Below are 24,899 nucleotides of genomic sequence, written 5' to 3'. Positions count from 1 at the left end.
ATGTTGGTATTTCAGAGCATTGTGGACTCTGTACAGCCATTTCAATGACGGTCACAGCATGAAGGGGTTCAAGATACATTGCCTGATTGGAACCCACGTCCTTCAGAAGGGGCACGTTTGCCATCATTACAGGAACTAGGGTATCCCAATACGACATTCCGGAAGTTACCAATGCAGCGGTAATCAAAAACTCCAAGGTACAAGAATACTGTGATTTTATTTTAGTAAATAGGGATTTACTGGAGGAATTGGTGCTTGATCAATACTAGCATAAGCCAATTGGCCTTTCCAGGAAAGAAAATTGTTTTGTTGAGTTCTAACCTTGCTAAAAACTACAGGAATTAGAAAGTTCGTCATTTCCCACAAACAAAAGCAGTCATTATTACTGTGCTTGAAAAATCATATGTTTTAGAAAAAAATGCACTTAAGGTTTGTCTATGAAATCACTGTCACCAGCACAATGTTAGAGGCTTAGGGATATAAATAATTCTGTCAGGTGTGAGGCCACGTTTTGGTATATTGACAACTTGCATTGTGTTGTACTAATTGACACTCAGACAGAATGTTTACCCAGGGGAATATCGTGTTTTACTTCCTAGTACCATAACAGCATAAATGTGTAACTGGACACAATTCAAGCACCTTTGAAGGTTACCTTTACACATGGCAGTTATTGCACTGCGCACATCTTTCTCTACCATCCTACTGTTTTAAGCTCTTGCCTGGGCAGGCTTACCTGTACAAGAGTTGCAATGAAAGTTAAGGAGATGCCATTTCCGCTATTGCTCCTCTGCTCCTGAGTAGCGATTGAAAGCAGGAGCTGATGATTTTGGGGGCTATACATAACATACAATTATAGATGGGCAAAAAGTGAATAACAGGAATGTTTTGCACCTTACGGTTCTGAGTGATATCATAGACAACTCAAGCTTCTCTTTTGCTGTCAATTTGATGTCACTCAGAACCTCTCAGTAAAAGAAATCCCAGTAATTCACCATTAGCCATCTAGAATTCTATATGTAGAACATGCCTGGTTTGGAAAGTTAATATCACCAATAATAAACATGATTCCTTTCTTGTCTGGGTAAATTAGAAATCAAACAAGCAACTTAATCCAAGGGTCTGACAGTGTAGGGGCCATTGGAGTAAGGGCATCAGACTGCCCGCCCTATTTACAGCAGATGAGTTGATGTCTTTTTTTCCTGTCACCACCAAGAAAAGCCTGGCAGTCACAGACAGTTTCTCAAAAATAAACTTCTGCTTTAGGAGTTTGTTTCAGAAAATTACTTGTGGAAGGTTTTAACCTGATATTGTCACCAATCAGACCTGCACCCCCAAATTTTCCTACAACTGAGTCAATTATTGAAAACATTTTAAATCGAGAATATTTGTTGTGATAGCATGTTCCTTTAAATGGAATCTTATTCGTGCATTGTGGAATGTTATCATACACACATATCTTGTGTTTGGAATAGCGGTTACTGGAGTAAGAGGGCATTCTTATCTGGACCTCTCCTCCAGCTGCATTTATTTATTTCACTCGTGATTAAATACTTCTATTTACAATTCTACTTGAAGACTCATTCTTGCAATACCTACATGGAGAAGATACTACAATTTTGGCGACATGGATGGTGATTTTTCTTAAATAGACATCAAGTTTGCTTTCCGAGCACTGTTTGGATACATATGGTGAAGCTTTGGATGCTATCCGATCACTGTTTAAATACATATGGTGGAACTGTTATCGCTAGTATCTTTAAAAGACTGAGAAACTTTCTTTGTGAGTTCCCATCAATAACGATATACGTGGAATATTCTGTATTTTACTCGACAGTTAATTAACTGTGCGTGAGAAGCTATATTCTTTTTCTCTAAAGTCGATTGGAATTTGTTTTATACATTTCGTCAATTGGATTGTTACATGGAGAAGAATTGGACAAATTCAACCTAAAAGGTATGTGATCTACCAAGTGTGTACCTTTAAACTTTGCCTTGTAATGTCCTTTTCGCAGCATGTTGGTTTCAGAACGTCTGTGTGCAACTCGCGAAGCAGCACGCACCTTCATCGCGCCTAGGATTCCTTGTGAGTTTACCGACACACCGACGCTCAAGTGACGTCCGACGCTCAAGGGACGTCTTCACGTGAAGCGAGGACACGTTTCCACGTATCTGGCGGCCATTTTGAAACAAGTAAACTCCCTTTTCCATGGTAACCGGTTCCGAGGATTTTGAAGCAACAAGTTCTCCGTTTCTTCACCATATTTTGGGTATCTAAAGTCGCAAAGAACTAGCGGCATTTATAATTTTCACCATATTTTCGTAAAGTTTACATGCAGCTGTTATTTCATGAAGAAACTGTTCGTGAAGTTGTCATGTCAAACGTCTGACAAGAACAGTGTTACATGATTTTTGGTTTTCACGAAGACATTATTCAGGAAGTGGTTGTTTTCCAATATATAACAATTTTTCCTTTCTGCTATTAGTTCCTCTCATTGAATTCAATTATGCCTTCGGATGCTAGTGGTTCACAAGCAAATCCAACAGGGGACAAAAATTCTTCATATTTACAAATCAATTCACCTAAGCAATTTTTATCGGTCCCTGGAGAACCTGTCATTGCTTGGTTGGTAAGAAGGCATATTTTCTAAATTACATTGCAAATTTAGAAGATGTTAACGGTACATTTTCTCCCGAAAGGAAGAAGAGGATGTTGTTATATTCACTTGGTCCAGAGGGTTTGCGCATTTTTGAAGAAATGCATACTCATAACAGAACTGAAGGAGACTTAGATGTTTTTAAAAGTGCTTTATTAGATTTGGATGATCATTTTTCTCCCTCAGTAAGTATTGCTGTTACTAGACATGCCTTTTTTCACAGGAAACAAGGAAAAAATGAATCTGTGGAGGAATTTGTGTCAGCTTTAAAAAAGTTAGCTAGGAAATGTGAATTTGCTCAACTACACGATGATTTAATCTGTGACCAAGTAGTTATGTATACAAAAAACAAAACGTTACAGGATAAGTTATGGGTTGAGGGAGATAAATGCCTTAAAGATATAATTGTTAGTTAAAAAAGCAGAGTTATCTGATCGTTGTGCGAAAGCTACCTTATCACATGATAACAAAATTCCAGAACAAACAGTGGGGAAAGTTGTTGAAAAGAAGGCAACATATAAAAGTTATAAGACTAACAAGTATGAAAAAGGGAAAACTGATTTACGTGATAGAAAGAAATTTGAAGGGAATGAGCAAAAGAAATTTAGTAATGTAATTTGTTATAGATGTGGCAGCTATTCGCATGCAGCTACATTTGAAAAATGCCCTGCTACATCTGCCAAGTGTTTGGAATGTGGTTTGGTTGGTCATTTTTCCAGAATATGCAACAGAAAGAACAAAAAAATCTCGCAAAAAAAAGTGACGTATATTCAACACGAAGATGATACTTCTGTGTCAGAGTCTGATGATGATGATGTTCAGGTGAACTTAATTCAAAAGAAAAAGGTAGTCTTGAATATCATTTGTGACATATCATCAAAACCCTTATGCCACATCTCATTAGGTGGTATCACAGTTCAACTTGCTGCTGATTCGGGTTCACCGTTCACTATAATTTCTCAAAAAATGTGGGAGAATCAAATTGTGGGAAAGATAGGAGAATGGCTGGAACCCAACGATGTTGCGGCAGAAGTGTATACAGGTGGGGAGATTGATATGTTAGGGTTTAGAACTCTCATTTTTGAGTTTAAAGAGAGACAAGGTACCGGAAAATAGTATGTGGCGAGAGTTGGTCCACCGGTTCTAGGGAGGAAAGATCAAAAGTTACTGGACATCATCCTAAATCCAAATAGTAAAGACCAGGTTTTAGTTGCGTGTTAAAGTGTGGATAGCAAGAAGTGGGGTTTACAAGAGGTTCCTGAGGTGTCTGGGAATCGCATGGGGAAATTGAAAGGTTTCACTCATAAGATCCGTTTGAGGGAGGGTGCTATTCCCAAGATTCACAAAGCTAGGAACATTCCATTTATCATCAGAGAGGAGGTCAAACAAGAGTTGGATAAGATGTTGGCGAACAAAGTTCTAGAGCCTATTGAAGCTGCCGAATGGGTTTCGCCTTTGGTCGTAGCCCGTAAATCCAATGGTCGAACCCATTTGTGTGTGGACCTAAGGTATCTTAACGATAACATTATTGTGGACCAATTTCCTCTCCCTAGAATCGATGAAATGCTGTCCCGTACGCGAAATTCCAAGTGGTTTTCCACTTGGACCTCTCTTCTGCTTATCACCAGGTGGTACTGGATAAGCAGGTATCAAAAAAGGGGGAATGGGGGTGGACGATTTTTGAATGGGGTCCAATGTACTCGTCCTGAGAAATAGCTATCAATAGAGTTGTACAGAGTTCCCCAAGGGGAGCTAAAGAATTTTAGCTCAGCCTTTCTTCTCTCTCACTCACTAAAAAAGTGGGGGTTAAGTGCATGGTGTAGACCCTTGTCAGAATGTAAGGATACCTCACACAGGCTATCAGCAGGACCACAACTGTTGCCCCAGCCGATGACCGTCCAGCGTCATCATCGGTATCCTGCTCCTACGGCAGGCTGGCGGTGCAATGCCCGTCGGGCAGCTGGAGAAGCTGCACTTTGGCGGAGATCTTCTATTCCGTGCCAACGGGTGTGTGGGTGTGAGGGGCCTGTAAAAAAGTGCAATAGTGAGCGTGGTGGTGTGTTGTAAAAAAAGTCAGTAGAGTCCTAAAATAGAGAGAATTTTATTGGTCAGGCTCACTGCTTTATTAAAAAAGTGAAGGGGTATTAAGGAGTGGTGAACAATGAGACCAAACCTTTATTCAACCCTTGTTGTGGAAATGGTCAACATGTTTCTCGCCCTAAGGGCGATTCATCAGGACCTTGTGCTCATATAATTGCTAGCATCCCCCGGGAATTGGGAGGACACTGGTATACGACCTGTATGGTGTCGCTCGCGGATGTTTCCTTATAACAGAACTCCTGGAAAAATGAAGAAAAACAAGCAAGCAAACAATGATATCAAAGGTAAATCATTATTGTGCCTATGTCCAGGGTGTCGGCGGATACGTGCCCAGTGGTTAACGTTCTATTAGGCAGTGGTAGGGTCAGGTAGTGCTGTGAGTGAGAATTGTTTTAGAGAATTTATAAACATATATGTGCAGTGCGCCTAGGTGGGCCGCTCTGCATGGTGCTGCCATGCTGCATCGCTATAGCATGCATCTAGGTGAAGGCGTCATATTTTCGCCTGTGCATTTGTATAAGGAGGTGGTGCATCCTCATATAGTCGAGTGGTGGATTGCACCAGAGGTATATTATTACACAAGCATATATAGGCTGAAATTTGAGCCGAAAACGCTTAAAAACACTGAAAAAACCGCACAGGTAGAACCAAGAGGTAGTGTGATGTAATTTGACACTCTGTGGCTAAGTAAGTTCGATGCTGGCGAGAGGTTCGTGTATCCCAGCAAGGAAAAAATGATTATTTAAATAACGCGAGTCAACATGCCATGCTGGATCCATGCGTCTGAAGTGACGCGTGCGTCTATGCAAACGCCAGCTAAAGAGTCACTATTCAACTTACCCAGAGGAATTCCCGTATAAGGCCTCACAAGCTGTCCAGGTGGGGCCAGCAGCGATTAGGGAATTCCTATGAGGAAAGTAACGTATTATAGCGGAAACGTGAGGGCAAGTAGCCGGCTGGTGACCTGATAACGTGAAAGGGCTGCGTGTGAAAGCCAGGGGCTGCCCGTCAAACCCCAGATCCCCACCTTACCTCGAACGTCGCTGGTGGCAGGCTGCTCTACACCTACCCCTCCCACAGAAACTCCGGTGACTGGACAGCCGGTCGCGTAGTACGGCGGGGTCCAGTGTTGATAACGGTGAGCGAAGCGCGCGCAGGGGGTGTGTCAGTCCAGTCGCCGGAGTACGGCTCGCGGCAGTAGAAACCAACGAGGGGTTGGTAGGCGATAGCGCGAACCAGGTCCAAAGTAAACCGGCGCCATCTTTGAATGGGTTTGGAAAGCTCGCAAAGCATGTGTGGGGCACTACGGAGTGGATCTCGGGTCCAGAGTGGAAATAATGATAATATTCTAGCGGGTTTCTCCTAGCGTGCGCAAGTGTGGAGCGCCAAAGGCATGGCCAGAGTAGGTGTCCAGGGCATCCCAGACTGGATTATGCAAAGACTATTTTATGTATATAAATAAATAAATATATATCCAGTGGGGCATGTATTGATAACAACATTCTAGCGGGAAACCCCCTAGCATGCGCAAGTGTGGAGCGCCAAAGGTATGACCATAGTAGGTATTCAAGACATCCCAGAATGGATTTGCAAAGAAGATATATAAATAAATAAATCAAAATATCCAGTTGGGCATGTATTGAGGCGCTTGGGAAGGGATAACTAGGCTAGTTGTAACTAGGTACTGGGTCTCCCCTTGGTATACACAAGTAATATGCAAGGGATGAACTAGAGATGGCACTGCACAAGTTATGCAACACGGAGGCCATCTATAATTCGGTAAGGGAGTGCAGCCAGGCATGTTGAGACATTAGTAATTGGACAACTGGTCCGGAATGTTCCCTATCTGGCGAGTGTCGCCCAGGGCACCCCATCGTTCAATCCCAGATCGTCGCTCTGAAGCCGATGTATCCATCTCTGTTCATATCTGAACAGGGCTTGTTGGTTCAGGTTCGGTAAAGACTCGATGACAGTCCATCGGATGTTCTCTGGAGAGTGATTGTTGTCCTTGCAGTGTTCGTACAGTTTTGTGTGTGTTTTATGACATCGGATGTTGCTATTGTGTTCCATTATACGTTGCTTCACAGGACGCATTGTCATCCCGATGTACAATAGATCGCAAGGGCAGATCAAAGCATAAATGCATTTGGAACTGTTGCAGTTGGTATGTCTGCTCATTGTCCAAGTGAAGTTTTTATTCAGTACAACGGTCTTACCCTGGATAGTCTGGGGGCAGACAACACAGGATCCACAGCGATAGTGTCCAGTCACTGGGGGGAGGTCCCAGAGTGTATTAACAGACTGGGTGCTGGTTTTCTTGGGACGGGTATGGATGAGGGTGTCCTTTAGGTTAGCCGTCCTTTTAAATGCAAACCGTGGGTGCGGTAACTCCATACCTGCGGAGTGGAGAATACCCCAGTGGGTACTGACAGTCTTTTTAATGAATGAGGAGTTTCTTGTGAATGAAGTAACACAAATGATCTTGTCGTCCGGCTCCTTGGGGTGTGTCTCAAGAAGGGCCTCTCTATTATTGTTGAGGGCCCGTTTGGTGGAGTTTTTTAGCAGACGTGTGGGGTAACCCCGGTCGAGGAGTTTAGTTTGCAGGGTTTGTGCCTGTCGTTTGTAGTCGGCGATTGAACTGCAATTTCTCCGAAGACGGAGGAATTGTCCAAAGGGGAGGTTATCCCTAAGGGATTTCGTGTGGTGACTGGAGTAAGGCAGGAGACTGTTCCTATCGGTCTCCTTCGTGTAGAGACTGGTGCTGATTGTAGTTGGCTCCAGGATTATGCTGAGGTCCAAATAGGGTATGGATTGGTCCGAGATGGTGCCCGTGAACTTAAGAAAGGGATCTTGTTGATTTATCCATGTGCAAAAGGCCTCACATGTCGTCCGATCCCCCTTCCAGAACACCAGGATGTCGTCGATGTACCGACGCCAGCACGTGAGGTTTTCACGGAATGGGTTGTATTCAGGGGGGTAGATGCATTTTGTCTCGAACGATGCCATGTAGAGGCATGCCAGGCTCGGCGCAAAGGTCGAGCCCATCGATGTCCCGCGTATCTGGTGGTACAGGTTTGACTCGTATTTGAAAAAGTTTTCGGTCAATGCAATATGTGCCAACTCCATTATAAATGAAACAGGTGTAGGGGACGACCACTCTTCTTGTCGTAGAAGGGCGTCCACAACTTCCAGCGTTGCCTGTTGGGGTATATTTGTATACAACGCTTCCACGTCGAGAGTTAAGAGAAGGTCAATGTCCTCCCTGCCATCCATGTCGTCGATGAGCCGAAGCACATCTCTCGTGTCCTGCAAATATGACGGGATGGATTTGACCAGAGGTTGCAGGAAGGCATCGCAGAACTGAGAAAGGGGTTCTAAAATTGATCCGATTCCAGACACAATGGGTCTACCCGGGACTGGAGTGGTACCCTTATGTATTTTAGGCAGGGTGTAGAAGTATGGTATGACCGGGTCGGTGGTCACCAGAAATTCTGCCTCTTTTTTACTTATCCATTTGTTGGTCTCTGCTTCGATGACCAGGGACATCACGGTGGTGGTCAGTCGGTTGGTAGGATCCTCTGTCAATAATCTATAATGGGACGTGTTAGCTAGTTGGCGTCTACACTCCTGATCGTAGTCATCATAGTTTTGTATGACGGTGGCTCCCCCCTTGTCAGCTTGCTTGATGACAATTGAAGTGTCCTTGCCGAGGGAGGAAGCTGCCTGTCTTTCAACATTGGAAAGGTTGTTAAACGGTTTGGTAAAGGGTTTGTTCTTCATGGTCTGCAGAACAGCTCTTTCAAACGTCAGGACCTCTGGTGGAACCATCCCATCGGTGGGGGTGAAGGAGGAAGGCTTCCTGAGACCCGTGTCCTCACAGGGTAAGTCAGGCCGACTGTTGAAAAAGGCCCGGAGACGTATCTTTCTGAAGAACTGCTTAAGCTCGATCATTTCCTGAAATGAGTCAGGGATCGGTGTAGGGACAAAGCCCAGTCCTTTTTCCAGGACACTCTCCTCTGTGGTGGTCAGATTTCTGTTGGAAAGGTTCACGATCAAACTCTTCTCCCTCTGGTTGTCGCGCTCCTGGTTTCCACTCCCGTTGGCTCTGGCATCTGGTCTTGCCACTGTACACCCTGGATAAGCAGAGCAGACAATTTACGTCATTCTGTACTCCATTTGGATGTTATAGATTTATTCGCATGCCTTTTGGGTTGGCTTCGACCGCTGCGGTTTTTCAGAGGTTGATGTCGAACCTATTCAACCACATTCCTGAGGTAGTTGTCTTCCAAGACGACATTCTTATTATGGGCAAAGACAAAATTCATCATGATACCTTATTAGGGGAAGTTTTGTCCATCCTCAGGAATAATGGTTTGATTGCTGAAGGCAGCAAATGTAAATTCTCAGAAAAACATGTTACTTACCTAGGCCATGAAATTGATGGGTCAGGGATCAAACCAAAAAGCTCTTTGGTAGAAGCAATTTTGAAAGCTCCTTCTCCCAAGTCGAAGGATGAGTTGAGATCCTTTCTGGGTTTGGCAGAATTTTATGCAAAATTCGTGAATAATTTCTCAAGCAAGACATATGACATGCGCATCTTAATGAAAAACAAAGTTCCTTTTCATTGGAGTGATAATTGTAAAAAGTCTTTTGAGACCATCAAGGAGTCCATTGCACAAGCTCCTGCATTACAGGGTTTTGATCCTGTAGCTGACTCCATTGTTACTACAGATGCAAGTGGTACAGGTTTGGGAGGGGTATTATCACAAATAAGTAAGGAAGGCAAGGAAGTAGTGGTTGCTTTTGCGTCCCGTTCGCTGTCCCCGACAGAAGAGAAATACTCTGTCATAGAAAGAGAAACACTTGCCTGAGTGTGGGCAATGGAGTATTTTAGAAAATGTATTTGGGGGAAGAAATTTCCCTTAAGGTCTGACCATAAACCTTTAACCAAATTACTGACTACAGAGGGTCTTTCAAGAGCATCGGCTAGAATAGCCAGGATGTCAATGAGAATACAAGATTTCGTTTCAATGTTCAGTATGTTCCAGGAGCAAAGAATGTCATTGCTGATTTTCTCAGCAGGCATTCCTTGCCTCTCAAAGAAGTTGCATCTGATCCCTGGAGTGATTGTTGTGTTGCTGCAGTATTTGAAGCCACTCCTAGTCTTTCAAAGTCTATGTGGGAGCAGGAATACAAAAAAGACGAGGTTTTGCGTGATGTTTCTAACAAAGTCATTCAGGGATGGTGTAAGAATGACAAACTTGATCCCAAGTTTAGACCATTTTGGGAGGTCGAGATGAATTGGCTTTGGATGGGGAGTTTTTGTGTAGATCTGGAAGGATCATACCTCCTTTAGGCATGAGAGAGAAAATACTTGGTTTAGGCCATGAAGGTCATCCAGGAATCTCTAGAACCAAGAGGAGTGTTAAGATGTTATATTGGTGGCCTGGAGTTGATTTAAGCATTGAGAGACATGTTCGCAATTGCATTCCATGTGAAATTTCGGATAAAACACAGAAAACACTTAATCCACCTTTGTCGTCTTTAGAGTGTACTAGTTTGCCATGGCAAAGTGTTGCTTTGGATATCATGGGACCCATAATTTGGCAAGATGATGTGGTTAAGTACATTTTAGTACTTGTTGATTTATTTTCAAGATGGCTTGAAGTGGAGGTTGTAACGAAGGTAGATACACAAAGTGTAATTAGATTCTTAGAGATGTGTTTTTTGAGAGAGGGTTTTCCAGCATCCATCCTAACAGATAATGGTGTCCAGTTTAGATCAGATTTGATGAAAAGCTTTGGTACCAGCACAGGAATTCAGCAAAAATGTACTGCATTGTATCATCCCAGTGGCAATTCTGTGGTGGAGAGAGTGAACAGAATGCTTAAAGGTGTTATACAACTAGCAAAAAAGAGCTGGGATGATGAATAGTATAAATTAGTGTGGTCATATAGAATTACGCAACATGACACTGTTGGTGAAAGTCCTTTTTGTTTCATGCGAGGGAGATTTCCTCATTACAAAATTAATCCAGGATGGATTGGTAGAAGTAGGAAGGTGGATTGGGACTCTGATAAAATCAGGCAATCTATTTTGAAATCACAGAGTAAGAATAAAAAGTATTATGATGAAAAACATGGTACTAAAGAGGTGAATATCAAAGTTGGACAGGTGGTCCGTGTCAAGTCAGCAAGGAAAACAGGGAAATTGCACTCTAAGTTCTCTGAGCCCAGAACAATTACTAAAGTCATGAGAAATACTGTTGAACTGGATGATGGCACTGCCCATCATATGAGTCGAATTGCTTTGGCAGGAAACATCTGTATGGAAGGTTAAGACAGTAGTAGTTTAAATAGGGATTACTGGTGGTTAGATGTTTGTTCTCAGCTTGAAAAGGAGGATGGTGAGGTGTCAGGTCTGGTGTTAGATGATCCTGTTCAGACACTAACAGGGGATGGACTTATTTCTGTGGGCTCACACAGTGAGTTGAATGTGAAAGTCCAGATGCACACAGTGAGTTGGTTTGTGAAGGTCCAGACATTCGTATTGGTGACAGTAGTCCTGACATTCTTAGTATGCGTGACTCACAACAAGATGAGTTGTCTGATCAGCCATTTGTAAAAGGTTCTAACCCACAGGAGAATGTCAATGTATGTAAAAACTGTGCATCTGAAAAACATACTAGACACGGAAAGGAAATTGTTACTGCTAAAAGATTTGAGGATTTTCTTTGTTATTAAGTTTGATTTATTTGTTTACAAACATTTGTATTTTGTTGTTTTTATTTCTTTTGATTTTTTGTTTAAGAAGGGGGATGTGTTGTGATAGCATGTTCCTTTAAATGGAATCTTATTCGTGTATTGTGGAATGTTATCATACAAACATAGCTTGTGTTTGGAATAGCGGTTACTGGAGTAAGAGGTCATTCTTATCTGGACCTCTCCTCCAGCTGCATGTCTTTATTTCACTCGTGATTAAATACTTCTATTTACAATTCTACTTGAAAAATCATTCCCGCAATACCTACATGGAGAAGATACTACAATATTCTAGCAAAACAACACAATATCTATAAACTACTCTCCTGATATGCAAAGCATGTTGCAGGCTAAATTCATAAGTTCTCATTATGGTTATGGACTTCAGCCAGGACCCATTACCTGCTAAACCTTGTTATTTGAAGAAAATCAAATGAAAGAGTCAAATGTTTAGTAGAGAAAGAGAATATTAGCATATCGTCACTCACCTCCTTCAACATTACGTTTTTAATATACCCCCAGGAATCGTGCTCAGGTAATAAAAATAACATACTAGTACAGCAAGACCTTTAAAATGACGGCCAAGGAGACCACATTCCAAGCCCATAGTCTCCATCAACAAACTTTTATTTTAAAGCCAGAAATAGTTTCCAGAGACATGACTGTTCTTTTTCCACTCTATCTAAGAAATTTCAATTCTAGCATTCCACTGCCGAACGTGCTAGTGCTGGGATTTTTTTCTAGATATATATTCAAAGGGTTGACAGAGAATCCTTGCTCCCCAGGGCCTCACACAATTGAATGAATCCATTCCCAGAGAAATAACCTGCTGCAGCTTAAAGATATCTGCTATTCAAATTATGGATCACACCTTCCTGAACACAGATAAAGAGATTACTCCTACCCCCTTATATATTGCTTGACATAGCCAACCATCTCACCCTTATCCAAGCCCTGAAGTCTTGAGTGGGATGACTCTGGCAACATTTTTGAATGGTTCTCCTATATATCCAACTGATACTAGGTCAACCAGAAGCATAACTTTAAGTAACAGACACATCCTGTCATCTGCAGGGTTGACTAGGGCTCCGCTTTGTCTTCATCATCTCCATCCTCTATATGGAGACCCTTGGAACTATACAGACTAATAACTGGATTACAAAAGAACAACTCCCCTGTGACACATAACACTATTTGAATGTCTCCTCCTCTCCAGGTATCTAGTGGGTCAAACACTGCCTGCACCTCATCTCGATCTGAATGTCCTGGATGTCTAGCACCTTCTTGGAGCTGAATCCACCAATAGAGAATTTCTAATGTTTGGGAAAAAAACAGCAACAAATAGTTCAAACCTGACAAAAAAAACTTAATGGATTTGAACTCCAACTTTCACCCAAACCTGTGTCAATCAGATACACCCTGAATACCACCCTCTTTATCAAGCAACACATCACCAAAAAACCAAGTCTGCCTGGTACCAGCTATTTGTCTGATAAAAAAAGTGAAACCATACCTCCTAGAATGTGACTTCATAATTGCTGCTCAAGCCTTTGTCCTCTTTTATCGGGATGGGGCAATTACTCCATGGTTTCTCAGATTCACTACTAACCCACCTTAAGGGCTTCCTAAACACCGAAGCACACCTCATGAAGCAACTCAAGAAATGGCAACACCACTCCTACCCTGATGGAGCTCCACTGGCTCCCCTTGTTGTTATGCACCATCTTGAAAACTAGCAGCATTATCTACAAATCCATCACGACCAGCACCACAGCCTATGAGACTCACATGCTCACCATCTCCATTAGCTCCCAGCACATCTGCTGCCTGGACACTATGGTAGTGCAGATGAAGTAGCGTAAAAAAAGAAAAGAAACCGGACAACAGCCCTTCTCCATCCATGCTCCTATGATCTTTTATGAAATTCTTATATGCATTAGGACTTCCACAACAGTGTTCCAATTTATGGAAAAAGCTGAAGATGCACCTCTTTAAAGAACACTGTATGCCAAAGCAGTTAACAGTCTGCTTTCTCATTTAGAACCCAGCTAACCCTGCATTTACCCACTCATTGACATTATCCTTGCTCTGGACAGTGCAAAGCTTTCCAGAGCCTTTCGGCCTAGTTAACACATGCATTACCGGCCTGGGTAGAGAACGTGCCCAGGCCCACAGGTCACATCTGAGCGCCGACCTATGACACTCAGACAAATTACATGCTGCATTGCAGCATTGTGATTGGCTCATGGAAGCCTGACTGCTTCCTGTTCGGCCGACGCGGAGCAGAGACGAAGTGGGAGAGAGCGGCGAGAAGGTAAGTGTCTTTCTCTTATTTTTTACACCCCACTTACTCCCTCGCCCCCGTCCTGCCACCCCAGATCCGTACCGGCTGCCACTGGCTGTCAGATATAAAGATGGTCTTTGAGCGAGTGATCGACAAGCGTGTGAATCTATAAGACTTTTTTCCACCCTTTCTATCCCCATCTTCAACCCTGTAAACACCATTGCCCTAACATTCAAATGGTCTCCCACCAAAACACCTTCATGAATAATGTCTGGCAGAAGACAAGCGAGGTGGGGGCTGATGAAGCGAACTTTTAAAATTAATTGCATTTTTATTCGCTGAATTGAACTTCCATAATAAATAATAATATTAATAAGTTTTGCATGATTTGTATTAATTCAACCTAGAGTAATGTGCACCTACATGAATGCGCGGGTTTAACATTATGTACTCTTGTTGCATTTGCCAGTATGTTTAAAATAATACATTTACTTTGTCTTTTCGTTTTGTCAACATTAATTGCTGCTGTTTAAATAATAGCATGTGCTTATTTTTAAATGTGCTTTTGTCTATGTCGTGTCTTTAATGTGGCAAAGGTTTGTTGCATTCTTGTGCTTAAAGCTAGGTAATATAAACTAATGGGTTAACATTAATGAAGGGGTTAGGTAACAGAATGACTTTCATTACTCAAATTAATTGATATCTTGTGTTTCCTTGCATACTAGAGTTTCGTAAAAGAGGCTTGAGGCCTAACTTAAAATGGATGTTTTTGAAGTCCTGTCATGACGAGCCGTGCACAGCAAAGAATGAATAAAAAAGTCTGTTGTTTATAATCTTCAGAAAACAAATACGTGGAACTGAACTGTGCAGGATGTGCCTCGTGTTGTATAACTTTGCCAAGGACAGGATACGGCAGAAAGGCCAAAGCTGAGGAAGCAACAAACTGTTATTCAATTAAATGTTGCGAAGATCCTCGGAAGCTAATGTCTCTCGTAGACAAAGGACAAAGGCGCTAAGGAAAAATATGATTTCGAATGAAGAGGCAATGACTTAATGTGGACTGACGGCTGTCAGCCAATCAATTCGCAGGATGGCTTTCTAAATGTATCCTTTTAGCTAGTTTTAGATAGAGAAAAGGTATAAAACTTGGTCCCTTGGGAGGAGCTTTGCTGGCTCGTTCCTGTGACCGTGAGATGCTGACGGACTTTTGACTCACGTAAGAGAAATCTGAACTTATGCTTTTCCTTTTAGGTTCCATTTAGTTTAGTCAGGGAATTAGGGTTTAGGGAATGAGATTCTTTTGCTTAAATACTTTTCATGCTGATTTGATTTTAACTGACAGTCTAATGTGCCTTTCCTTAATAAAATGATGCTTATTAATTGCAAATAGTGAATTAATATTTTGAAAATGCTCTTTACTTGAAAATAAAGCTAATAAAATAGATTTTGAAATGACAAGCTGGTCTTGATTATTTCGAGTCTAGTTACCATTAGTTAATCCATTGCCTAGGTGGCTTAATTTAATGTACATTTCATTATAATGACAAAGATAAACTGCAGATGTATATAAATATAAATAGTTTTGTGAATAGTTCCGATTAATTAGGTCACATGATTCAGTTGGTCAATTCTTGTCTCAGACATTTATGTGCCTTGTGATAAAATTATGAATTATGGTGAGTATCGTGGTGTAGAGTTGTGCATATGAGACAGAATTTCTTTAGGCCCGCTGGATCAGGGCCAATAATGGAATGGGGAAAGACAGAGCTGCAAACCTTGCAGGAAGTTAAATGGGAGGTTAGTATGCACAAAATGCTATGTGAATTGGCTGAGCTAGCTTTAAGGAGGCATCTGATGCCTTGTCAGAATTACAGTTAAGTTGCAATAAGACTAACTACGAGACATTAGTCAGAATGTCATAACTGTTAATCCTTTTGTGCGCCAGTCAATATACTTTATGAATGGTCATTGTGTTTTACCACTACCACTTAACATCTTGGTCCACCATTTTGGTATCTCTTCAAGTTCCATTATTTCTCCACCGTCTCTTCTAAAGAACCAATTTTGCAATATCACTGTCATCCTGATTAAAATTGTACTATATACACAAAATCATATCCTCAGCTTCTGTCCCCTGAATGTATATGCGCTGTGTACAACTGACCCAAGTCCTATTTCTCCGAATCTTAGGAAGAGTGAACATTTAATTTATTAATAATTAAATTGTTTATCGTTATGTGGCACTGAGTGGTATTTGGAGTGTAGACTATTGTTCTGATTTCTTACTGTTGCCTCAAATTGTAAAGCGCTCTGATATCCTTCGGGATCAAGTTCGCGCTATATAAAACTTTATAAATAAATAAATAAATAAATAATGTTTCTGAGCATCAAAGGCTAGGAGGCCAGCAGATATGTGCTACATAAGCTTGTGGTAGAATGCATGCCTTCAGTAGGTGGTCTAGTTATATTCATGTCCAGCACTTTAAGTCTGCCTGTTTTCCACCCCAACACCATTATCTTACCCTGAAGGAAGATGTTCTAGGGCTGAAGCGTCTCAGGGCACTGCCACTTCCGGTGACACCAGGAGAAGTGGCACCAGAGCCATCTGATCCTTCAGGGCTGGAACTCGAGTGTTTCATTTCGCTCATCCCAGTGTCCTTAAAAAATAGAACAATGTGAGACTTTCCAACATTTTGCTGTGCGACAATTGAAATACAGAGATAGCCCGAAATGTAATTGACAAAATTAATGTTCAGATAGTTCTTACACCACTTACAGTTGTAACCAAAAATGAGTGCTCGCTATTTCCTTTCCCAATTAAATACAGAACATATTACCAAACATAAGCATTTCCAGGGTTTTCCCAGCGTGGATATTTTTTTGTAAGAATTCTGAGCAATACCGTTGCCTGAGTTTTAGACAACATAAATGTTGTTTGTGAATTAGTTCTAAGCAGACGTTTGTCTTGTTTTCTTTTCTTTCAGAACAATTATTTGTCAAAGCAAATCTCCAATTTCTATTTTTGAAAAATGCAAGCAGCAATATATCTCTTTCCTGAAGAAATTCCCCCAAATACAGTTTTTTTCTGGAAAACAATATAATTGTAGTAATTAGGTAAAGATTAAATGATTTTACAAAAATGTGAATAAAAAAATAGAATATTCTATATTTCTCACACAGAACAAAAATTATCAAAAAACAGTATGTTATAATTCGAAACACTACTCTGGCTGATATAGGAAAGGGCGCATAGACAGGACTTGGAAAAAACACACTAATACATATTTAGAAGGATGATAGATACCAACATTTCTACAGTGGTGGCCCAGTGGAGATAGTATTACAGTTTTTTTTGTCCTTTGGCCCAGTGGAATATTTTACAGAACAGTTAATAAAGTTCCAAGGGAAAGCCCAAGATTCATGAGGAACAATGCTATGAGCTGTGCTTGTATTTTTGGCAAGATGGGTGAGTTGTGTTGAAGATACTCCTAACAAAAGAGGTGACTGAAATATGATAGTGCAAGTGGGTAGAGATGGGATAGACCTCCATGACAGTGTGTTACAGTGTACCAAAGATGTGGGAATAAAGTGTAAATAGTTGATATCTCACCAAAGAGTGTAAATAATTATAAACACAAACACAAGTGGGTACTGTTTGATTACCCACATTTGGGGTGGAGGATTATTGCACAGATAAAGACATGCAATTGCGTGATGATGGCTTATTTGGAGTGTGTGTTTTTAGTTGAGAAACAGGAAGAGGCGCTTTTATTTGCCAAAGTGCAACCACCATACAGACAGCCAATGTGACTCAGCACAGACTAAAGAATTCTGTATTTGTATAGATCTAGCAGAGAATAAAAGGGTCAGAGCCCGTCTCTTGAGATAGAGAACATTCAAAATTCACCTGGCTTGAGAAACCTGTTAAGGTAGAAGTATCACATGTGTAGCGAATCCATTTCCAGAAGTTTAGTCAGTAAACATACATAAGACCACCAGTCCAGCAGCAGCTCAGCCTCCAACTGAACCCACAACCCCCAGCATTCCACCAGCCCCAGCATATGATTGTTATCTCACTGATGACCACTAGAATGCAATGGTTGCTCAGCAACCGAGCCAAAGGGTCAAGATGCATGGTCATGAGTATAAACCACAAGAAAACCTCTCCACCCCTTGTGTAAAATCAAAAAGAGCACTTCTATTATATGTCCCAAAACGTGCACTATGTTGTCACTATGCTCACATCAACTCCAATCGATATGCCACAAGTGTTCTTTAGAGTCCCTAGAAGACTTCTCTGATGGCAGTCACACACTTCAGGGTAAATTTCTCTGCAGCGTCACTTATGTTTTTGCAAGATTATTTTGAGGAGGCATGCTATTCTCCATATTAAGGTTAATCCAAAACTTCTGTTGCATAGATAGTGATGGAGCAATTATTCAAGAAAACGAAACTTGCTTGGGCCAATCTCTCATTAACAAGTACTAATCACTAGAAATAGTAAAGAAGAGAGAAATAACATGCGTACGACATTCACATATGGGGAAAAGAGCTTTACTCACACTTAAATAACAAAGAATAAATTGCAGCGCGACCAAACCCCGCTTTAAACGGAAAACCATTTTTGCGCATGTGCAAACCCGAACTACGTAGATATTCACATGATTAATCCATTTGAGAGGGAAAACTTTCATGCATGCGCAAGAGTTACTAGCCTTAGGTCTTGAGGTACCACATGCCTAGCATTTGCTTGCCGGAACTTAAAAAAGAGCTGTTGCTTCTAATGCTTTTGCTTAATGAGAGAGAATTTAACATGTGATAAGAGTAGAAGTGGGTGGTGAGCAGTGACAATCACATATTTGAGAAAGTAACATTTGTTTATGATACCTTTATTAATAGTGTACGTTTGGGCCTAATGTGGTAGGCAAATGAAAAAGATGGTGGTGAAGATGGACGCGAGTTAGAACATGCACAGTGTCAGCGACGGCTCGTGGAGGGAGTTACGGTGAGGCAGGAGGGTGGGGAGGGGGAGGGGCAGGGTGGAGGTTGCTAAAAACCGGCATATGGATAATTGCAGGTAAGTAAACAATTTAATTAATAAAACGAATTTCGTAGCTCGCACTGCATTGCATTTTGCGATGCAAGGCGCACTACGAAATTCGTTTTATTAATTAAATTGTTTACTTACCTGCAATTATCCATATGCCGGTTTTTAGCAACCTCCACCCTGCCCCTCCCCCTCCCCACCCTCCTGCCCCACCGTAACTCCCTCCACGAGCCGTCGCTGCACAGTGTGATAATGATTTGACCCGCTGGCCGTGTTGCTGATAGGATGACTGTAGAACTGTATTAAAATGCATACTGAATTGAAACATCTAATGGATGTGAAAAGGAAATACAATATAATAATGAATGTACTAAAGGGGAAGGCTTTGTTAGACAATAAGGTTTTTTAAAGAAGTGAATATGTCAGAATGAGGTGATGACAACTCCCCTGGCCCTGCCCAATCACAGTCCGTGATCCACTGATATTTGCAACTTTTGAGGGTGGGACATACAGAAATAAAGAGTATAACTAGAGTGACTTGAAATTGGAAAGTGCTGTTGATGCTGGAGTTGATGAGACGTCGATGCTGAGTGAGGTGTAGACGAGAGCTGCTGCTGGAAAGAAGAGAACAGACTGTGAAGATTCATTCCTGAATAGTAACCTGATTAGGTCGAAGATTCCTTAAGAGTATCAAGGAGGGAGAGAGTGTAAAAGAGGGATATACCCTGGTGTCTCGGGTCTATAGATAAGTTTAGTAAGTATTGCCTTGTCCTGATCCTGTCCTATAGTCTTTGTCTCCTGCTTCTTAATCGGGAGACTGCCACCAGTCCATTGGCCAGAGGGTTGGATTTCCTGTTTCACCATTAGGTAATAATTATTCTGTCTTATATTTGCAATTGTATGATTTATTATGCCTTTTGTCTCTTCATCTAGCGACTCCTAATGCATTGAATTGTTGAATGAGTCTGTGAACCAAATATATTTGGTAAATGAATGATTCTCTCCCATGAAAGTTGATGGAGTTTGCACTGTGAATTTGTACTAATGAGTGTTCATTTATGACTTAGATTTAGATAAAATTCATTGAATCTTGCCCAGAGTCTGTGTTTATTTCATTAAGATCTGTAAGTTAGTTAGTTAATTGTATTTATCACCATCAACTACTCAACTAATGGTCCATTGACCAGAGGAAGAGTGTTGATCTGTGAAGATTAGGTAGACATTGACTAATGAAGATCAAAGTGAACATAAAACTTGACACCCAGCGAAACAGCCAAGAAAATTGAATGTGTGTATGGGCCCATTTGAAAGATTTTTTGATTGTGAAATGTTCATCCTGTCCTTTCCATGCAGTCCATATGACTGGGTCAGTCATATGGACTGCATGGAGGATGCAGAACTTCCCATAAGATATATGCCCAATGTTTGAAGGAGACTTGTACCTGCAGAGGCCAGGGATTGGCTGCATCTAAACAAGTCTGATACCATTTATGTGGAAACCAATTGGGCAAGGGCAAATGAACTTAAATAGGCTCAAAGAAATATAAGTCAGGCGGATGTCAGTCTTCCGACGACAGTTCCCCAATTGGGTCTTCTATTCAAAAACGTACTCTGAAGGTGTGACAATGTAGGAGCCATTGGAGTAAGGGCATCAGACTTCCTGCCCTATGTAGAGCAGATGAGTTGATGGCAGTCTTCTGTCAATCGGGGGGAGGTCATAATGTCCTATGCTACCCCAACGGATAGAGTAAACACTGCTATTGTTTAAACCAGGACCTAAATTAGTTTTTGATAATAATTCATTGATTGACTAGGCTGCAAATGGTTACCCCCCCCCCCTATGTGCCACAGCCTTTTTTCTCATGCCACTGTGGTTGCAAACCATTTTGCACTAATTTCTAAAGGCAAAACATGATTTTAAATACGCATTTTAAAAGTTCTTGTTCTTTCCATAATTACTAATTCCCCAAAACCAAAGATTAGTAGGGCTCTGAACAATGCCAAGCGTTCAAAAGAAAGGCCAGATTTGGAGAGGAGGAGATCAGCATCATCTCTCTGTGTATGACACGTGCAAGTAGGGTCATTGATTGAAACAGGAGAGATACCAAACGGGACACTAAGTATATGGTCATCTTGATTGAAGGTTAGCAATTTCCCAGTCTACCTATAGTAAATGAGCACACTGCAAGTAAGGAAGAGGAGAACAGAACAAAACAACGAGTTGCAAGCCTAGTGCATTATCTTCAGAACTCCCTTTTTTGCTTCTTGAATATGTTACTTTTTTCTCATCCCCTACCGTGCGCAGCTGCAGATGGAGGGTTTGTCTTGCTTCGATATGAGGTAAAGGCTTCTTCTCATCCTCCGCATTAGTCCCTTCAGTGGATGGTTTTGCACCCGCCTCTTCAGTTTTGCACTCAGTAATCCTTTCCACAGACCTCTGTGTGATTAGTTTCCTGACTTGCTTCACATCTGGATTATCAGCGCTTTTGTTCCTCGAGAGTTTAATGGAGCTAGAAAATTTTTAAATAAATTCACATTAACCATTATTAAACTAGTCAAGAATAAATTACAATAGGATAGAGTGGGTCATTTGTCGATAACTTTCGAAAATACTGTGATGGATTAGATATTTGAAATACATCAGGAAGAAGAGGTAACGATTAAGATCCCTTTAAGCTTATTAGAATCATTATAATATGTCTCAATTCTGAGTAACAGAGACTGATCCGTGGACTTCAGAGACATTATTTACTCACCAGCACTTAATTTGTAATAGAATGAGTGCTCATGTCGTAATTACATGTTGGCACAATAAATACCAAGTCTGTATAGTCTTGAATCCACCTCATGCCTCTTTAACTCACCACCAGGCACTCAAGGTCTCTTTATCTCACTTTTCCAGGTTCCCGCTTTCTCCCTTTGGGCTTCATGTTCTGTCTTTGCCTTCGTCCCTCTTTCTGTTCTGTCTGCTTTTTCTCTCTCGCTCTCATATATGTCTCATGCGGAAAATTAAGTACTGGTTGCCCCCACCAGCAACCAATGACTCAAATTAAGCACTGTTAAACCAGCACACAGTTTAGAAAAGGAAACCATGTTTATATCTGCTCAATTGGTTGACTTGATTGACTCATTTTAAAGATAGTTCTGATGTTTATCTTGATGTCAAAGACAGTGCGCTCCTTGAACCAAACAGGTTAGTAGTTGCCAATCATTAGTTTGGTATTATGCTTTCATCCTTCACCGTGCTTCTACTAAGAGTTCTGTTTATTCTGAGAAAGTCACAATAAGGATTTTGGGGAACAACCTTAACAGGCAGCTCAGGGAAGCCATTTGATCATTTCCTGATGAAGTTTAGAGAAGTTGCTGAATGCTTCCAAACTGATTTTTTTAAACACATAAAAGGTACCTATCTAGGCCAAAGGCCTTCTTTTGAGCTAATTTGTGACACTTTAAATTCCTAAAATGTGTGAGTTTGTGGATGAGGTCATGTAGTTCGTGAGGAGGCACCACACCAAATGAACCATAGCCTGTCATTCAGAGGAGATTTATTCATACAGACATATCTGATGCCAGCTCCGGGTCAGATGAGGCCGGTGCCCCAGTCACATTTCTTGTAAATAGGCAACCCAGCACCAACCCAATATGTGCCCCATGAACAATCTTCTCCTAATATCGACGGCAGTTGACAATGTGAAGACCGGGCTCTCCTGCCAGACTGCATGGCATGCACTCACAGAGGGATCTTTGAGAGACAGGCTGTGGAGTGTGACTGGAGAACAAGAAAACAAGTTCTTTTTGTTTATTTAATCAGAGCACTCACTTTTTGTCTATTTAATCAGAGCACTCACACTTTTATCAAAGTCTAGCGAAAGAAGCAAAGAACTGAGTTTAGGTACAGGCCACAGCTAAACCATGCCAAGGAATGAAAAGGATTGAGAGGGGAGAGAAAGGTATGATAAGAGGAAGTTGAGGGGTGATGACTTTGAAGAGCAAAAGGGAGCAGAATGGTTGATGGAAGGAAGGGAGAGAAAAACGTGGGAGAAACCGAAAGGGAGCATAAGAGGGCGCTGGGAAGGAATAAAACAGCTACATAAAGGACAGAAGGTGAGAATTGCCAGAGGATGCAAAAGAATGGAGAAGAGGAAAGACAGACAAGAAGTGACAGGAGGAATCAAGGGCAAAGGAACGACAAGAGTAAAAGATGCAAGAAAAGCTGAGGAAGTGAACATAAATGAAAGAAGAAGGGTGTGGGCTGGAGGAATAGTAGAGGGGCTGAGAAATAATGAGTTCTGCAGGAGGAAGAAGGGTTAGGGCGAGAAATGTTTTGGTAATGCCTTGATGTAATGTTCCACATTACCACTGTGGCTGGCAGCAACCACTAAATGAGGGCTCAGGTGAGGCATTGGCTAACAGCATAATTAATTTCTTGATCTTTAAAAAAGTGGATGTAATTAGGGCACAACTGAAATTAACATGTTGTCCATATAAAATGTTTTCGTAGTATTTATTGTGCATCACATCAGTGCTTAATTTGAGCTGGTGGTTTCCGGAGCTCAGCACCCGCATGTAATTGTTAACACCCACACTTATGACAGTTGCCACATGGTGGCGCTGTCTGTAATTTAAGTTGAGAAAAACAACAGCTGTTTATTAATTCAATATACATTCAAAATGAATAATTCCTGCTGCCCACGCCATTTTTATAGCTTGGGGTCTAGAATAGTCTACATTATCACAATTGTAGGAGCGTTAGGGTTAGTAGTTGCATAGGTATTGTCGTTCGCAGCACTTAGAGGGTTAATGGGTGGTTAAAGCTGCAGTGACCTCCTGACTAGGGCCCTGGCACATGTTTTATTACAAATTAAGTTCTGCTAATGTTACATTAATGTTAGCTGTGACATAATGGGCGTGAGTGGTCATATGATGATCCATTCTGTGATATCATCAGCAATGCAACATAGTTTTTTGTAAAGTTATCCTAACCCTTGCAATTATTGGGATGAGGAGTTATTTTATGGTAGGTTATGAGAATAGAAATGTCTGTAAATGAAAATGTGTCACATGTAAAACAGATGGAAAGAAGGAATCACGGTTTTATAATGTGAATGTTTTCTTTACATTGCACTTTTATCCAAATTTCTTTATATGTAGGATTTTTATCTGGTTATTTTCAATCAGTCATATCTGATACTCATTTCTTCGAACTCAGAAAAGGAAATGCTGAACTGACCATGATGGAAATTTGAACTGCGATCTGGCAGTCGCACAGAGTTCCAAGAATGAATAATAGAAATCACTGAGCTTTGTTAATGTAGCTACACAGTTTATCAACATTAAGATCGGAAAATAAGACATAACAATAAAAACCAGTATATGAGCTACATACATTTATTCCTTCCAGGTCAATGTACACAATCCTATGTGAAGGCACAGTTTATTGGATTAAAGTTATATATCTCGTAGTTCTCCTTTTTAAATTATATTTTACTTCACGTCACTATCGCATCTCAATTGTTTAAAAGAAGCTGTTTTCTTAGCAGTCCAGAGGTCTAAATAGTTTTCATTTTTCAAGACCCCTGCCTCTTTTGGTCTTGCCTCTGCAGCGCGCATGCGTTGCTTAGGAGGGCCTTTAGCCGTTGCTCTTCTCATTTTCAAGCACACACTCGTGCTTGTGGCAGCATCCACCTTGCGGGAGCAAGCAGGGGCGTGCCACAAGCACGAGTGCAGTGCTTGAAACGGAGTAGACTGTGCGCGCAGGCACGCACCACTCATGGGCTCACCTCCTGCTCTCCCTCTCTCTATGCCAATGCTTGTATTCAGGGCCGGACTGGCTACCGGGCAGTTTGGAATGCTGCTGAGCTGGGGGCTGATTTCGTTGATGGGTACCTGCTTGTACTAAATGAAATTCATTTTGCTTTCATTATTTCGAAGCACACGCAGGTCTCCATGAACAAAATCAGCCCCCACTGCAATTAAATCAGCCCCCAGCTCGGCAGCATTCCAAACTACCCGGTAGTCAGTCCGGCCCTGCTTGTATTTTCATCCAGTGC

The 24,899-nt window shown here is 41.4% G+C and overlaps 1 protein-coding gene across 1 annotated transcript in view; it reads right to left on the bottom strand.

Annotated features, from left to right (window-relative positions):
• Positions 1–24,899, bottom strand: part of LAD1 (ladinin 1) — a 276,482-nt gene that overhangs the window by 62,171 nt on the left and 189,412 nt on the right. The window contains exons 5-6 of the mRNA XM_086923155.1: positions 21,146–21,359; positions 16,325–16,459 (exon numbers count right to left, since the gene is read on the bottom strand). Of these exons, the coding sequence (XP_086779281.1) occupies positions 16,325–16,459; positions 21,146–21,359 (349 nt within the window). The remainder of the gene's footprint in view (positions 1–16,324; positions 16,460–21,145; positions 21,360–24,899) is intronic.

The sequence above is a fragment of the Lissotriton vulgaris genome, chromosome 5, assembly GCF_964263255.1.
Source record: "Lissotriton vulgaris chromosome 5, aLisVul1.2, whole genome shotgun sequence".
Lineage (NCBI taxonomy): Eukaryota > Metazoa > Chordata > Amphibia > Caudata > Salamandridae > Lissotriton > Lissotriton vulgaris.
This window is presented reverse-complemented; position numbering and strand designations above follow the sequence as displayed.